The following is an 18609-nucleotide window of genomic DNA, read 5'->3' as shown; positions in this document are numbered from 1 at the left end:
ATTGGCAGGAAGACCATGGCAGGACAGGTTTAGGTAAGTAGAACTCACTTTCCCCTGCACCCTGCAGCCCTTGGACACCCAGCGGAGCAGTCATCAAAAAAGGTGACAGAGTTGCTTTATAGGTTTGCTCCAGGCACCATCACCATGTCAGCATTTAGAAGTTTTCTTTGGTGTCTGTATATGCAGCTTTTCAGTAAGAAACTGTGCACACTGATAACATTAAGTTTCCTGCTGATGTACAAGTCCAACACTGTCAGTAGTAGTTCAGAATGAGTATACTTGGTCTGGCTAATGTAAATTCAATGGCAATGGCATCACAGCAAAAGGCTAATGGCACCACAGCCCACCTTCATCATGCGGCCCAAATACTCCCGTCCCGTAAGCCCCTTCTCCTTCAGTAAGGGCAAATAATGCCACTGGAGGAGGATTGAGCTACAGTGAGAACTTGGCCTTGAACATTCTAGCAAGGCTTATTTAATTTAAAAGTATGTTTTATTAAAACACAGTTTTTGGTAGGAATAACCTTTAAATTGCTACTCCAAGTTCAAAAATGTGTTTATTATTATTAATCTAACTGGTATTTCTAAAGTGGCAACATATTTCATAATATTGTTTATGTGCACAAATAAGTATACTGTATCTGCATTTGCATGCAATATGATCAATGTCTCTTCGCTTTGTTCTGTTTCAGAGTGGACACAGAGAGATCTTGATCGCAACGAGCAAGTCAAATTTTGCCGACAGTACATAGTGTTCCATGATAATAACACCATTGTGTATTCAGGTGCCTGTGGGAATAGCTGCGAGATCAAGGGAGAGTGAGTAGATTGCACAAGAACAAGGGAGCACTTTAAAATCGAGAGGGGGTGGGTGCAGTATGAGGCTGAATAAACGGAGAGCTGTGCTCTCTAAACTGGGACCTATGGAGAAAAAATAGAACTGCAAGTAAAAACCTAGTTGGAGACTTTTTCCAGTTTGGTTATTTGGCCTTACAGATGCAATCACTTTTATCGGTTCTCCATAATTTCCAGTTTAGTGGCACAGGGCACTGCTCCAAGGACAAGTGCTAGCTTACATCACACCTCCATTCGGCAAAAAAGTGGGAATCCCCAGCGCGAAAAAAATATCACAGCAGACTGAAAAAGTATACAATAAGCATGCCATACTTGAATAGTATACAATAGTTTCTTCAATAGTAATGTCATGTTTGTGTATTTTTTTAATAATTTTTTTTGTTCTTCTAGAATTTGATAAACTACACTTTGCTAATATTATTCCTTTAGACACTACAAAGCTTACACTAAACAACATGGAATTGTGAGTAAGTGGCAACAGAACATAGTCAATGTAAAGAAATGGCAAGATTTTCAGTAGAGCTAGTTTGTTTCTAGCTTGGCTGCCCAAATAATTTGCTGGTCTGTTATCCATCATGTTAACCCTCTCATGTTTTGAATGACTGCTACCCAACCAAACTAGCCAACATCTACATTCCATACCCATTATATAGACACAACAATACAAAATGATATAATCCCAGGTAAACTTAGTGAAAAATAGAGCTAGGTGGGTGTCTGTGGAGGAGGGGATGGGGCATAGAGACCCTTTGCAATTCCATGTGTTACCACAGTGCAACTCGTACACAAACACATCACAGCATTACCTAAGGCTGCTGAGGAGATAAAGGGTGGTGCGGGGCCTCTCCACACAGGGGTGTAGACTGCACTGTCTCTCCTGTAACCCTGCTTTCCCTGAGGGCTGCCTCTATTAGCCTTTTGCTGTTGAAGAGAGAATGGCATTAGGGAGGTTCACCATTTAATAGCCTAAGACTCAGTAGTGACGAGTGTGTACCTGGTTTAGTACCAGCTCTAACCGACTGAATTATTTCAGGCAGCCCACTTTGTCCTACCCTTTGTACAAAATTAACCAAATGGGTCCACCTTTTATGAGTTAATTGCACGTCTGCTGTCCCTACTGTATTAACACATTATATTAGTGATGTTGTCTCTATAAGTGGGAGTGTGATTTAAGTGAGTTGTTGGATGAGAGCAGGTGAAATAAAATGTTTATCAATACACTGCATATCATCCAATCAACCGATGTCAACAACAAAAAAATGCCATAAAGTCCTGCCGACTGCAGGGAAAGGTCCGGAGAGGTGGGTACATACATACATGGTGGTGGTGTCCTAAGGTTTAGCCACTATGGGCGACCTTATTCGAAAAGCTGTCTCGATGCCTTCTTGTGGATCTATCCTCTAGAGCCCTAGGTGACCTTTCTTAACAGGGAATAAAAGGACAGTTCCTTATCCCGTGCAGCACATAAACATATGTATAAAGTCTGCGCAGCCTTATGACTGCTTGACCAAAACATGGAAGGGCGATCCTCCGGCATAGGCACAGGTGGAAGTTAGTATCTGGTATATTCTTAAATTGGAAAACATGACCATCTAAATGAGACTAAGGACCACTTTCTCAAAAATTGGACCCATGTCTGGAGGCTTTTTCTCCTCTGGGCTCCCCACTAGACCTTCTGGTGGAATAGCTCTGAGGGGGTCTACCACCCACTCACTTTGCTAGGGGACATCTTCCCACTTTTCCCAACTCACCACTTTACCTCTCCTATTTACTTGCCTGTGTCTTTCCTATACTGCTTAAGACCAACATGGCACTGTATGTCAGGGATTCCACTCGTGAGGACACCCTCCAGGGTATTTTATTACTTGTTGCTGTTCTTCTCCATTGGGAGATTTATTTCTTATACCTGACTTTTAACTTGTTAAGCAATAATTTCAATGAACTTCTCAATTACAAAAAGGAAGCTAAGGGTATGATGTGATATTATTGTTCCAGGTCCTCCAGAACCCTTTGTTTCTTGTTAACACATGTTATAATTTGTTTCTTTGTTTTCTGTTTTACTCCTGTTGTTAACATTTTTAAAATGCTAATATGATGGAACAGTTTAACTGGCATCATTGAATAAATATATAATATGGCTCAAACTTTCAAGCCTTATGGTGCTAGCCAGGCCTTAAAAGTCACTGACCACTAAAGTTTCATGTCTCACCATTGGTGAATTGCTATTCACCAGTGCAAAATTTTCACTTGCCAACGGCTAGTGGCAAGTGGAAACTTTGAGCCCTGTAACATACATGTCTCTGTGTGTGAGAACAACAGCGAAAAACATTATCTGCCGGCTGAAATAATGGACAGATCAGATATTTATTTCTGTCATCGGGAAAAAAGTTAATTTTATATTTTTATTTTATTTTTTTAAATCCCTCCCCCAGGCTGCTCAGCAAAGAGTCCCTTTCTGGATCACTGAAAGCTGTCCTACGAGACACCACCAATGCCAAAGGGGAAAACACGCAGTTCTTGGAGGTAAGAGGAACATATCTATATGGGGAAGGGGAGCAGTCGTTTCTTAATGAATACCAAGTGCGATCAGATGAGTGTTTGTGTTTCCCAGCTAGCTGTTATTTCTTCCTTGTCTAGGTGTGGGACAAGAATTGCAAAATAAAGAGCATCAACCTGACCTCTCTCGATAAGCATGGGAAGGTGTATGAGGATGGTGAGTTATATTGTATCTGCCTGATACAGGTTCCTTGCTTCCACAGAGACTGTAATGGGGATTAATAACACTTTCTATCAGTGGGGTATGCAGGATGTGACTAACATAGTGGGAGGGATTCTTATCTACATCTTTGGTTTATTAAATGACCTTCCGATCTGGCACTTCTCATACCAGCATGAGAGCAGGTTAGTTATTCTGCCCATGCGTTGCCTGTTTTCTTTAATATATAAAAGGGACACTATAGTGTTAGGGATACTAATATGTATTCCTAACACTATAGTGCCCTAGTCATCATTTAGGTGTACAGGCCTGCAATGCCAGGGTTAAAAAAATAGTGCAGGTCTCCTCAGTGAGATTCCACCTCTTTGGCTGAGATCATCAATGTTGATATTCCCAGCCAATCGAGTGCCATAGCATTGGAAGGCTAGTGCTCATGCGTGGCAGAATGCCACGCTGTGCAAATCAGATGGTCTCTCTGGAACATCTGACTGAAAGTTTTACTTTACTTTGCTATTTTACAGAAGCTCCTGTAGTGGCTGTCAGGGACATTCAGTAGAGGCAGGTTAATACTGCAAAAAATAAAAATGTAGTTCCTGGTGATTAACAATCATGGTTAAATCAGGAGGCACATGGCACCCAGGCCACTCACTTAGATATAGTGTTCCTTTAAATATATGTATTGTTTAAACAGTATCCTATCATTTCAATGGTTTCTTATATTGATTGGGGGAAGTATTGCTTATGGTACACCAAGATAATTGAATGGATTCTGTTGTTCATCTGTTAGGCTTTGTGAACTTGTCCATTCTCTGATAAACACTAATCATCATCTCTTCTAGACCAGTTTGGATGTCTGTCCTGGTCCCATTCCGAATCTCATCTATTGTATATTGCCGAAAAAAAGAGACCCAAAACAGAAAGCTTCTTCCAGATTGATTCTAAAAATCTTGGCTCAGGAGTGTCTGATGGGAAGGAAGATGATATCCCAAAACCTATCAAGGTAAAGATAGCATTGCAATATCCTTAATAACTAGCTTACATACAGCTTTTTACACACTTGTAGAAGAAAGGAGTCCTTTAAATTGTACCTAAGGGCAGTGAATAAAAAATACCGCTCCACAGTTTGTAGAATTCATATGTTTTTGGAGGGAAATCACTCCGTGATGGAAGGATCCTTGATTAGTTAAATAACTTCCCTTCTACAGGGTACGACTTCTACATATGGCATTGTAAATAATGCCACCAATGGTTCTAGAAACGTCCTAATAAATTATGGTTTATAAATTTCTCCAAAACCCAGAACATACACTTCACTACTATATATATTTCATGTTACGTGATATTTGTAGACTTGAACTTGTGTGTTGAGGGACAAACTTCGCACCAAAACCACTGCATCGTAATGTAGCGGTTTGGGGGCAGAAACTCCCTCTTTGTAGCAACAAGAGGCTCTTCTTTGTTAAAATTTCAGTAACTGTAATTAGGGTGTGGAGTGAGAGGCATAAGTGAAGGACGTGGAGAAACGGCAGTGCAGAGAATAGTGAAGCCAAAAAATTAAAACATTTATTCAGCTACATACACTCCACCCTAATACTATCTGCATTTACACAAATGCCACACATATATACGTCAGCATTACACACAGACACGACAAACATATATACCCTTACATTCACACACATGCACCACAGAAATTTAGCCATGCGACCCCAAATACACATAAACACACCCCTGCATCCACAAGTAGACAGACCTATTCACTTTATACACATACTCACTCTCTTACATACCATGCAAAATGGCATAGCATATAGGATCATGGAATGAATGTGGGATAATCTGGCTTGTATGACATTGGAATGGAATATACAGTAACACAGCAAACTGGATGGAAAAGTAGATGATAGAGCACATGGATCAAGAAAAGGAATATAAAATCCTGGCTAGGAATATTCCATGGTGTGTGATTGTGGGATTCAGTATAAGATTATTTTGCTTTTGGGATCAAGAGGTTAAAGGGAAAACAAGTGAGTCAAAGCAGGAGCCAACTGAGGTCCATGTGGGTCAAGAGTTTGATCCTGTAGGTGTTATGAGGAGTTTGGGAGAGGCAAGGTGTGACGCTTTGAGGAGGTCATCAAATGTTGTTTTGGGCTCAAGGTCTAGATTTTTTTTTTTTTTTTAAATTCGGAATTTCCTATTTGTATTTTTAACTCTTCAGGGTGATCAGTTTGTGTTCCATGAGGACTGGGGAGAAGGCCTGGTAAATAAGAGTGTTCCAGTTTTGTGTGTTATGGACATTGAGAGTGGCAACATTTCTGTACTGGATGGAATACCCGAATATGTGTCACCAGGACAGGTGAGACTTCCCTTTTGTTTTTTTCTGTCTCCTGTGATATATATATTTTTTTTTTTTTTTTTTTTTAATTCTTTATTTTTCCTTGTGCATTTGATTACTTAACAGAGTAGCCTGTGGCGCCACAACAGCGGTTACAGGCGTTTCAATGGTATACATTGTTATGGCAGAAATATACAGCACATTTTTTTTTTAATAAAACAGGCTAGGAACATTTTTACATTTTAAACGTATTAAGCATAAACATGCGAGTATACGATGCAATTGTAAGTTATGTACACGTTTAGTTCAGTAGTTTAAGATTAATGTTCATGTTAAGTGTCATCGTTTCAATTTCTCGATATTAGTTTGGGTACGCTTATCTACGCTTAAGAGAGGGACATGCAAGTTATACAGTGACGTCTGGTCTAACTCCTCACAACATACAATCTGCCTAGTATATGCTAACAACAGGTCTAATCTCCAACATCACAGGTTAAGTATAACTTTAAAGCTCATCATAAGTGAGGTTATGCGTGAGTGAAGGTTAGTTAACGCTCTTTTTAGGAGGCCATTAGTGCTATCAAATTTGAAGTGGTTAAACAGAAAAAACAGAAAATAATTAATAAAACTCGTTAAGTATGCTAAGGCCAGGCAATGAGCTACAGGTATAACATCACCCAGGCTGCCCAAAAGTTTGTTGGTCTGCTCACTGCACACTTCAGTATCCGATACTTCGTGGGTGATAGTGGACACATGGTCGGCCAATGCCTGCTCAAGCCTGTCGGCGTGACCCGGTGTTAGTGTCCTTTTAAGCTGAGGTTCTAACGATGTCTCTCCAGGTGTATCTCCTGAGCTTGCCGCACATGGTGTAATCAGTAAGTTTAAGTCTGGCATGAGCCCTCCTGAGTGGGTGAAGAGGAATGGGAGATTATATATAAAGTCTCATGATGTAGCAAGCGGTGCCTGATGTTATGTGGTCGGTAAGGGTCATCGATGTTGCAGTGGTATCGGCTTAGGTAAGTGGTTTAGCAGGGTTACTGGTCATAAACTGAGTGCAGCGTCCGTGGGCACCCCGTGCTGACGCTACCCTCCAGCCCGCTCGCCATCTGAGCCCAGTCAGCCAATTCCCGCGTCTGGGAAACTGAAGCCCTGGGAATAAGGGTTCAGGAGGGCAGCGTTTGTCCCCATGCTGTGATATTTCTCCTTCCGGCCCCAGGCCGTATCGCTGGCTTGCAGTTGTTCGGCATGTCCGCTTTCTGGGGAGGTGTATGGATGATCTGTCTTTGGGTGCCGGTCGGTGGTTGTTGGGACCGCTGAGTGGTAGGCAGGTCGGGTCTTGTGCCGTGTCTTCGTCTCAGGTATGTCTTTATTTGAGGGGCCCGGCGCCCCTGCCTGCTTTTTCGAAGTTCGGCTCCTTTCCAGTCTAGGGGCCGCTTTGAAGTTGCGAGGGGGGTACCTCTGTAGCTTGCGCCGGGTGCCCGGGCGGATCCAAGCCATCGCCTCTCCCATTGCCAGGTTGTACAACTGTTTCTGGGCTCAGAGCTTCGCCCACAGGTAAGTGCTTAGTCGGTTGACGAACTCTTGTGCATACTTGGGTGGCTTAGTGAGTGTACGTTTGGGCTGTGCCGCCATTTTGTTTAGGCCCCGTAGGTTTCACGTGGAGTTTAGTCTTCCCAGACCAGGAATTTGTTAGCTCTTTTCTCGCTTAAGTGTGCCGGGATATCCCACACCGGCGGGGGGGGTGATCAGGGCCTCAACGCCGCAGCGATTTCCGCAGGTTTGCCGGCGTGGAGGTCGGCCGCCGCTCACACGTCTGCGCCCGTTGGTAGGCCGCAACTCCGCGTTAACTTTAAAATGCCTCCCAGAGGTCTGGTTAGAGACGTCTCGGAGTACTGCCGCTGCTCTGCTTTGCCAGGTAAGTGAGCTCGGTGTGATTTCGGTGTAATTTGTCGAGTTTGCTCACTTATTTGCAAGTCTTTACACGGAGCTCTGGTTTAGTGCGACCAGTCAGCTCGGCATCCAGGCCCCGCCCCCGTGATTTTTGGATTTTAAAAATCCTCTCTATCATTCATTTTATTTATTTTTTTATTTTTGGTTCTTCATTAAGTTTGATACCATAAATAACTAAAATATATTTATATAATAAAGACACACTCAGGAGCCATGTGGTTAGACTTGAGTGAAATAGAATCAAACTTAATGTGGCTCTGATACCTCAAACATACCTATTTCAGAGTCTGTTCTTCGTGTCTTTATTTCTAATCTATTAACCTTTAAGACATAAGTCAAAGTAGGGACTTCTTTGTCGTATGTATTTTTCCTGCACTTGACAATTGTGACAAAAAGGTGGAGTTTAAGGCAAGTTCCACTTCCTATGTCAAGCTAGCAAATACCTAAATCTGAATACATGTTGGTGTTAAACTTACCGCACATTACCGCATGAGAGAAATGGAGTTCCTGGATCTTATCATCCATCTAGAACAGGGATAGGCAACATTCGGCACGCCAGATGTTATGGACTACATCCCCCATAATGCTCTTACACCCATAATGCTGACAAAGCATCATGGGAGGTGTAGTCCAAAACATCTGCAGTGCCGAAGGTTGCCTATGCCTATAGAAAAACTAATACGAAAACCCATTTTGAAGAAGTCATCGTTAACAGTTTTCTTAAGAGAGAGTAACCAATTCAGTGACTTCCTGTGATTGAGAATAAACTGTTGGACTATGGACAAAGAAGAATATAAAAAACCAACAAATTTGAGGCTCAGAGCCATTGAGAAAGTGCAACAACAGTCAAAATGCGTTTGGCTAGAGTCTGCTTTTATTGCTGTGAAAGTGTAGTGGACGAAAGTCATGAAAAACTGAAAGGCAGAATTGGCTTGCTATATGAACTTACACCGAATCTGAAAAAGTAGCTAAATGGAATTATCCTCTAATGTGAGATCCGCATTTTATGATATGCTTGTAACTGTACAATGCTATTGGCGACTTTTTGTCAGTGATCTTCCTCTTCATTACCTTTTCTCTCCACTCTAATAGCTCTCAAAAGTAAATCTAAGTCAATCTAGATCTAAGTCTACATTGAAGGAGACATAATCATTAGGACTGTTAAAGTTTCTACATACAATTTGGGAGTTATTGCTTACAAAATATATAATTGTAAATATACATGTTTTATATTTTACATTGCATATGCTTGTACACATAACTACCTACCTGCATGATAGGTTAGATGTATATCCTACTTATAGAACTGCTGCCCCTAATGGATTTCCTACACTATAATGCTATCCTAAGTTAGTCTATTAGATTTTTGCTTTTAAACATCCCTCGATTTGAGTACCGTATATACTCGAGTATAAGCCGAGTTTTTCAGCCCATTTTTTGGGCTGAAAAACCCCAACTCGGCTTATACTCGAGTCAAGGTCTGTATTATGGCAATTTGCATTGCCATAATACAGACTGGGGGGAGAGGGGGGCTGGCAGAGCTGTAACTTACCTGTCCTGCAGCTCCTGTCAGCTCTCTCCTCCTCTGCGCCGTCCGTTCTGCTCTTCTGTCAGCTCCCAGTGTAAATCTCGCGAGAGCCGCGGCTCTCGCGAGATTTACACTGGGAGCTGACCGAGGTGCTGACCGGACACGCAGAGGAGGAGAGAGCTGACAGGAGCTGCAGGAGAGGTAAGTACAGCTCTGCCAGCACCCCTCTCCCCTCACTGAACTGCCACTGGACCACCAGGGAAGGAGAGCCCCCCTCCCTGCCATGTATCAAGCAGGGAGGGGGGACGAAAAAAAAAAATTATAAATAAAATAAGAAATAATAAAAAATTAATAATAACAAAAAAAGGGTTATAAGGACCACTATGGGAGGGGGGGGGGGTATAAGGACCACTATGGGAGGGAGGGGGTGGGTTAAGGACCACTATGGGAGGGAGGGGGGTATAAGGACCGCTATGGGAGGGAGGGGATAAGGACCACTATGGGAGGGAGGGGGGGGATAAGGACCACTATGGGAGGGAGGGGGGGATAAGGACCACTATGGGAGGGAGGGGGGGGGTATAAGGACCACTATGGGATGGAGGGGGTATAAGGACCACTATGGGAGGGAGGGGGGGATAAGGACCACTATGGGAGGGAGGGGGGGATAAGGACCACTATTGGAGGGAGGGGGGATAAGGAGCACTATGGGAGGGAGGGGTGGGATAAGGACCACTATGGGAGGGAGGGAGGGGGGGGGTAAGGACCACTATTGGAGGGAGGGGGGATAAGGAGCACTATGGGAGGGAGGGGTGGGATAAGGAGCACTATGGGAGGGAGGGGTGGGATAAGGAGCACTATGGGAGGGAGGGGTGGGATAAGGAGCACTATGGGAGGGAGGGAGGGGGGGGGATAAGGACCACTATTGGAGGGAGGGGGGATAAGGAGCACTATGGGAGGGAGGGGGGGGGGTATAAGGACCACTATGGGAGGGAGGGGGGGGATAAGGAACACTATGGGAGGGAGAAGGGGGATAAGGACCACTATGAGAGGGAGGGGGTGGGATAAGGACCACTATGGGAGGGGAGGGGGAAGTAAGGACCACTAGGGGAGGGGAGGGTAAGGACCACTAGGGGAGGGGTGAGTCAGGACCACTGGGGGGGGAGTGAAGGAACACGGGGGTGGGGAGGTAAGGACCACTGAGGGAGGAGGAGGGGAAGTCAGGACATATGGGGGGGGGGAGGGGGCGGCAAAAAATGTTTTGCCTACGGCGGCGGCAAATATCCTTGCACCGGCCCTGCACACACTGCATTCACACACTGCATTCATACACCCACACTGCACTCATACACACACGCTGCACTCATACACACACACATACGCACACACTGCATTCATTATACACACACTGTAAATAAATATTCAATTAATATATTTTTTTTAGGATCTAATTTTATTTAGAAATTTACCAGTAGCTGCTGCATTTCCCACCCTGGTCTTATACTCGAGTCAATAAGTTTTCCCAGTTTTTTGGGATAAAATTAGGGGCCTCGGCTTATATTCGGGTCGGCTTATACTCGAGTATATACGGTATGTGTAATATACCTTGACTATACTTTGGGTGTGGTAATTTTTTTAATGAATCGATTTATATATGTATATATATTCTCCTTTTGCACTCCAACAAAATATTTAGTTGTATCTAAATTGTAAACAAAATGTCTTTGCATAAAACGAATTTTGGTTGCAATCATAAAAAACGTGAATAAATTATGGGTGTACACTCTGGGAATTGTATATGTATGAGTCCTGTAGTGAAGGGGTTAAGCTTCATATGTGCATGTCTTTTGGACTAAATGTTTGGTGGGAAGTTAACTAGCCCAATATATAGGTTACATTTGTATATCTACATATATGATCTTGTAGTATTTTTTGCAGTATAATGTTTATTAAACTTTGAGATTAAATTGCAAAATAAGTGTGAGAGGAAGCTGAACAGTGTTGCCATATTAAACTAATTGACCTTAAGAAATCTCCATAAAGATGAAGATAAGAGCAGGAATCTAACCATTTAAAAAAAAAATGGAAAAAGAAAAGCAGCAGGTTTCTATGTATAACTATTTCTGCGTTTTCTGCTCCAGGGCACGTTTTTTTTTTTTTAGATTGTTTTAGCAGTTTTAAGTTCCACTGTTGGCTTTGGTTTCACCTCTTTGTAACATCGAATCCCTTTTTCTTTACCATAGGCATTCTGGTCCCCTGATGATACTGGAGTTGTGTTTGTCGGCTGGTGGCATTCACCTTATCGACTTGGCTTAAAGCATTGCCCCAATAGGAGGTGAGATTTGCCCCAAATGCGAACCTTAACATAGCACTTTTTCCAATAATCCGACTGACCTGATTTTTCTACTCCTAGATCTGCTCTGTTTTTTGTGGACCTGACTGGTGGCAAATGTGGTGAGTGAGTAGGATTGGTGCAGTTTGAAATGTTATTCTCTAATCCAGGACTAATTGGAGAATTGGCAAAGGAATTGCACATTTTAGTTTGTGTCTATAAATGTTATTTTTTTTTTTATGAGAGCACATTCCAAAATTAAAGTGCTCTGAATAAATGTCCATACACAGTGTGTCGTGTCCATACACATCTTGTGTGATGCATATCCTGTGAATAATTTAAAGTGACACTCCACCGCCTAAATTCAAAATAAATAAAAATCACTCTGTAGTCGATATACCCCAAATTTTTATCGCGGTAAATATAAAAACATCTTGCAAAAGTTGCTGTTCTGTCTTTTGCAAGCCCTCCCCTTCTAACTCCATCCATATTTTCTGTAGCTGTCCAATCACAGGCTCCACTGAGCAAACCAAACCAGGAAGTAACAGGGATGGTTGTCTACTTTAAAGCCAGGGGAGTGTAATCAGGTTCATTTATAAAAGTGTCAATTTATTTTGAAAGCTGACATTTTTGCAAAACTAAATAAAGATTATACACTTGTCATACATACAGCTTTTTAACAAGCTAAACTGCTTTTGGGGTCTGGAGTGTCCCTTTACACAAGACTTTAAAACGACTTAACATACTGGCTGAGCTACTAAGAAGTGCAAGGTTGGGATTTGTAAACAAAGACATAGTTATCATATTATTCATTAACCCCTTAACGACGAGTGACGGACGACGTCCGTCACTCAGGGGAATGCGTTAATGACGAGTGACGGACCTCGTCCGTCACCCGTTAAAATTAACCCCAGATCGCCGCAATCGCGGCGATCGTGGGGTTAATGGTGCTCCGGTCTGCCTCTGCATTAGAGGCAGACCGGGAGCACCGGATCGGGCTGTCAGAGTACATGTGCCCGCTCTGACAGCATGTCTGAGCGGGCACATGTGCTCTCTATACTCACCTCCGCCTCCCTGCACTTCCTGGTTCTGTGTGAAGTGCAGGGGGACGGATCTTCAGTGATCCTGCCCCCTGGTGTTAAAAAAATAAAGTAAAATTAAAATCCCACCCCCCTTTACCCCCCCTTTACCCATTTTAATAAAAAATTAACCCCTTCCCTGCCAATTGATCACTGACTACAGTGATCAATTGGCAGGGATTACATTTTACTAAGATCTGATTTTTTTTTTTAACCCCTGAGGGTTAATTCTTTTTTTTTTTAACCCTCAGGGGTTCAATTTATTTTATTAATTAATTTAAATATTTTAAAATTATAAATTTAGCTAGCTGGGGAGGGTGGAAGTTAGTGGGGAATTGGGGGATTTAGTATTACGCTAACTAGGGGTTAACGTTAAAAAAAGTTTAAAAATAAGCTTTAATAAGTTAAAAAATTAAGTTAAAAAAAAGTTTTAATAACATTTAAGTAAAAAATTTTAAAAAATAAACCCTTTACCCAGTCCAAATAAAAATTAACCCCTTCCCTGCCAGTCGATCACTGCCTACAGTGATCAAAATACAGATCACAGTATTATACTGTTCTAATTTTTTTTTTTTTAACCCCTGACGATTAACTTTTATTTATTTTTTAACCCTCAGGGGTTAAATGTATTTAATTAACTAATTTAAATATTGTATAATTAAATATTTTGCTAGCTGGGGTGGGTGGGAGTTATGGGAAAATGGGGAATTTACTGTTAGTGCTGCTTACTGCTAGTTAGGGGTTAACGTAAAAAAAAAAGCTTAGAAAAATGTTAAATCTGTAAAAAAAAGTTTTACGAAAGTTTAGGAAACTTTACAAAAATGAATAATCAAAACAAAAGTTTAAAAAATAGTTTTAAAAAGTAAAAAAAGGTTTAAAAAGTAAAAAAAGACATTTAATAACGCTCATTACCACTACACCTGGTACAAGCTAGCGGAAAAATGATCCCACGCTAAGGTTCAAAATATGCCTTTTGAAATACCCTGGGATGTCTTCTTTAAGAAATGGTATGGCTTTATGGGGTATTTGGTTTATATAGCCTGGTAAAATACTCTAAAATGGGACATGGGCACAGCGTAAAAATTCAAAATTTGAAAAAAAATGGAATGGCTGTGTCCCAAATGTGCCCCTCCGATGTCCACATATACCTGGCAAAGGTACATACGGGGGTATTTTTGTACTCAGCAGACATAGCTGAGCAACATATGAAGTATTATACAGTGGTAGTACACATAAGGTTTGCAAAATATACTGTGCAAACTCACTTTGTGTGCCAAAAAGGCAGAAAAAACGCTTATTACCACTACACCTGGTACAAGCTAGCGGAAAAATGATCCCACGCTAAGGTTCAAAATATGCCTTTTGAAATACCCTGTGATGTCTTCTTTAAGAAATGGTATGGCTTTATGGGGTATTTGGATTATATAGCCTGGTAAAATACTCTAAAATGGGACATGGGCACAGCGTAAAAATTAAAAATTTGAAAAAAAATGGAATGGCTGTGTCCCAAATGTGCCCCTCCGATGTCCACATATACCTGGCAAAGGTACATACGGGGGTATTTTTGTACTCAGCAGACATAGCTGAGCAAAATATGAAGTATTATACAGTGGTAGTACACATATGGTTTGCAAAATATACTGTGCAAACTCACTTTGTGTGTCAAAAAGGCAGAAAAAAACGCTTATAACCGCTACACCTTGTACACGCTAGCGGAAAAATGATCCCACGCTAAGGTTCAAAATATGCCTTTTGAAATACCCTGGGGTGTCTACTTTAAGAAATGGTAGGCCTTTGTGGGGTAGTTTGAATTTAAAACCTGCAAAGATGCTTGGGAATTGCACATAGGCCCGGCGTCAAAATTCAAAGTTCGGTCAAAACTGATATGGCTTGGTCTCCTATATGGCACTGTAGCTTCACAAAATAGTGCCATAGACATACAATGGGGGTGTCCTTTTACTCAGAAGACTTAGCTGAGCATAATTTGGGGGGTTTGAACTTAGTGGCACACATGAAATATACAAAATGCCCAGCAAAAATGCAATCCGTATGTAAAAAATGCACAAAATTATTTTTTACCACATACTTTGGCATGTAATGGTAAAAAAAATGGGGGCATGTTAAGGCACAATATGCACCTTATGAGATACCCTGGAGTGTCTTCTTTTACAAATGGTAGGCCTTTGTGGGGTGTTTTGAACAGTCAAACTGTTATAATACCCCAAATGGAAGCATAGGCTCATTAAATTCGTCTCTCAAAATTCTACTGTGAATACTGAAAAGGACAGGTCTCCTGTATGGCACTGTAGCTTCACGAAATAGTGCCATAGACATACAATGGGGGTGTCCTTTTACTCGGAAGACTTAGCTGAGCATAATTTGGGGGGTTTGAACTTAGTGGCACACATGAAATATACAAAATGCCCAGCAAAAATGCAATCCGTATGTAAAATATGCACAAAATTATTTTTTACCACATACTTTGGCATGTAATGGTAAAAAAAATGGGGGCATGTTAAGGCACAATATGCACCTTATGAGATACCCTGGAGTGTCTTCTTTTACAAATGGTAGGCCTTTGTGGTTTTTTTTTGAACAGTCAAACTACTATAATACCCCAAATGGAAGCATAGGCTCATTAAATCCGTCTCTCAAAATTCTACTGTGAATACTGAAAATGACAGGTCTCCTATATGGCACTGTAGCTTCACAAAATAGGGCCAAAGACATACAATGGGGGTACCGTTGTACTCAGCAGAAGTAAATGAACACATAATAAAACTTTGTACAGGAATAGCACACACCAACTTTACAAAATACACATGAGAAGTTCTTTGTTATAAGTTTGTGTGCGAAAACCACCAAAAAACACAATTTTACTCCAATATTTAGCAGAGGTTGGCAGTAAAATGGCTACGTAGAAAGTGTCAAAACAACCTTAGGTAAATAGCCTGTGGTGTCTACTTTATATAAATATATACTTTTGTGTGGCAATTTTGTTTTCTTTTATGGCTATTAGGCTTACAAGACAAACATACCAAATTCTAAAATCGCTCCACATAAAAAGTTTATTTTACTCCTTGTGCTTTGTGACCTGTAACTACCAAAAAAAAACTTAAAATCCCAGACACATTATATATTCTGTAATTCAGAACAACTAAATGAATTTATTTTTAATTACTTTCCTTAACCTGCACTAATTATGTACACGTTATTATTGCAAAAACTGTAAAAAAAAAACACACAAAAATTATTTTTTTTGCATATTTCTGTATTTTTTTTATAATAAATAAGCATTTATATATATATGTGTTACATCAAATTAAAGCCCTTTCTGTCCTTTAAAAAACGGTATATAATATGTGTCGGTGCAATAAATTAGTAAAATGCAAATTGCAGTTGAACGCAAATAGCAAAAAATGCAAAAAATGCCGTTGTCATTAAGTGAAAGACAAGCTTCTGAAGCTCTGTCCTTAAGGGGTTAAGAATGGAATCTGTCAACAAGGTGGTTATATCAGGGGCATAACTAGCACACAGGAATCAAGTGTCCAAATGATCAGTCTTAAGGGCATGTGTAAACATTTATGGATTGGGTTAAGGTGCCAGTGGGACAAAAGTTGAAGTCTTTCCTTCATGTGTATACATGTGGTGACTTAAAAAAATAAATAAAAAAAATTGTTGGGTATTGGCAATCATAATGTTTTATTCTTCTGCTAAATACTGACATCTACTATACTTCCAGTCCTGGGTTTTGTTCATCAGAAACATGAATTGTTATGGAATAAACTATTCCATATATTGGCCTAAATTTTGAAAATCACTTTCAAATCCCGACAGTACACATTTTAGTGAATCCCTGTCTTCTACTTTTCTAGCTTAGTGTAAAGTTAAAAAGCTCTATTTTTGTGAATTCTCCTTTATGTATTTATTTATTTTGTAATGTTTGCCTTCTCACCCACCACCCCCCTTTTTATTTATTTTTTTTGACCCTCCTGTCTTATTTCAGAAACACTCTCCACGGACTTGGCTTCTGTTTTTTCACCCAGATTGAGCCCTGACAAGTGCCGTATAGTATATCTAATGTGTGAACAATTTGGACCTCATCAGCAGTGCTGCAAACTGCTTATGGTTAGTATAATCTCTTCCATACACTTTTTCTACCCTGTTCATTTCCAGCTAATCTACTATGATTCACAGGTTTGGCATGTCTATTTATATAATTATGTGCCTGGCATGTATTTGAATTTTAAGAACTTTATTGAATCTGACAATACTGGAGTATATTTATCTCAAGTGTTCTGAAAAGCGATTTTGATCATATGTCTTATAGTGCAAACAAAAAGAGTAAAAGAGAATACTGAGAATTGACAGCTCAAGTAGCCTGCCCTTTGGTGGGTCACTGCTCAGATCCCAAGCTGTTTTAGCTAATTACAAAGAAAACCTAGGCCTATTGAATATGATATAAAATTCCCAAAATTAGCGCACTTGAACTGATGACAAAATAGTTTCAAAAATAGACATATATATATACTCCAAACAAGCTTATACAACACACAATAAGTGCAAAAAAACCCAACAATTTAAGTGCATAGACAAAAGAAACCAAAAGTGTATAAGTGCTTTAGAGGTGATGAGGCACTCAGTTCAGCTGCACGGTACCACAGTGACACAAAACGTATTCACAAACCAGATAAAATTACCAAAATGAACGCGCTTGAACTGATGACAAAATAGTCTTCAAAAATAGACATATCTATTCTCCAAGCAAGCTTATACAGCGCACAATAAGTGCAAAAAAACAACAATTAATATAGACAAAATAAACAAAAAGTGTATAAGCGCTATAGAGGTGATTGAATATAAGACTGTTCCCACCCAGAAGGGCAGTCTAGATCCTAAATGCAGGCCGTCTCTCTTTGCACAAGTGTCTGGATTAGAAGTTGATCCAGCACGCAGTACTGTGTCACACCTAGGACTAAGGATAACGTGGAACCGGACCTTAGAATGGCCGGACTTAACGTCTCCAAGAATAATCAAAATACTTGCCAAGGTCACAGACACACAATCAGACACAACGATGAGGGAAAGCCAGAAGTCAAGGATACCAGATATCAGGGAAGTCAAAACAAAGCCAAAGTCAAATACCAGAAAATCAAGATCAGGACCGCACTCTTGGTTAACCATAGGCATTAAACCATGACAGGGCAATGAGCAAGAGGAGAGTTGGGTTTAAATACCCATCCTGTGGATCCGATTGGCTGTAAACGACCTTTGACACCAAAGGCAATTACCAGGTGTGTATGAGTGCTGCTCAGCACAAACCCTCCTGTGGATTTGATTGGCCATGACCGGCCTTTGAACCCAGAAGTAATTACCAGGTTTCCATGTGCATGATTGCTGCTTGGCACAACTTTTCCTGTCAGGACGGTAATGTTGCTCGGCACAACTTTTCCTGTCAGGACAGTAAATGCCATTAACCACTTTTTTATGTGTGGATGAATACATGACAACGAGAGCTACAGCAACCCCATACAATGAGGTCAAGGTGCCAGTCACTGTACCTAGAAGGGGTATCAGCTACACCTCACGGACGAGGCCCAAAGAATGCCGAAACGATTGTCTGGAGTTGCTGTATTTCTCATGCAGAGGGAACTTGCTGGCATTTGGTTCTAGACTGCCTTTATAGGTGGGATCAGTCTGATATGAAAATTGTATAGTTTACCTTTGTAATAGCACAAGTGAGCAAAAACATGTTGAAACCTTTGTGTTGAAACCTTTTGCCCGTTGTTTAAAGTTATCATATTCTCTATATTTGTTA

General features: G+C 40.8%; 2 protein-coding genes across 2 annotated transcripts in view; one reads left to right on the top strand and one right to left on the bottom strand.

Moving 5' to 3' along the window:
• AMIGO3 (adhesion molecule with Ig like domain 3) overlaps positions 1–18609 on the bottom strand; it is a 455802-nt gene that overhangs the window by 240199 nt on the left and 196994 nt on the right. The window lies entirely within an intron of this gene.
• Positions 1–18609, top strand: part of APEH (acylaminoacyl-peptide hydrolase) — a 52344-nt gene that overhangs the window by 17785 nt on the left and 15950 nt on the right. Inside the window, exons 3-10 of the mRNA XM_063426537.1 lie at positions 692–818; positions 3287–3377; positions 3492–3567; positions 4410–4570; positions 5789–5926; positions 11624–11715; positions 11794–11834; positions 16798–16919. Coding sequence (XP_063282607.1) covers positions 692–818; positions 3287–3377; positions 3492–3567; positions 4410–4570; positions 5789–5926; positions 11624–11715; positions 11794–11834; positions 16798–16919 — 848 coding nt within the window. The remainder of the gene's footprint in view (positions 1–691; positions 819–3286; positions 3378–3491; positions 3568–4409; positions 4571–5788; positions 5927–11623; positions 11716–11793; positions 11835–16797; positions 16920–18609) is intronic.

Source organism: Pelobates fuscus, chromosome 7, assembly GCF_036172605.1.
Source record: "Pelobates fuscus isolate aPelFus1 chromosome 7, aPelFus1.pri, whole genome shotgun sequence".
Taxonomy (NCBI): Eukaryota; Metazoa; Chordata; class Amphibia; order Anura; family Pelobatidae; genus Pelobates; species Pelobates fuscus.
Note: the sequence above shows the minus strand (reverse complement) of the source record. Positions and strands in the feature narration are given on the sequence as shown.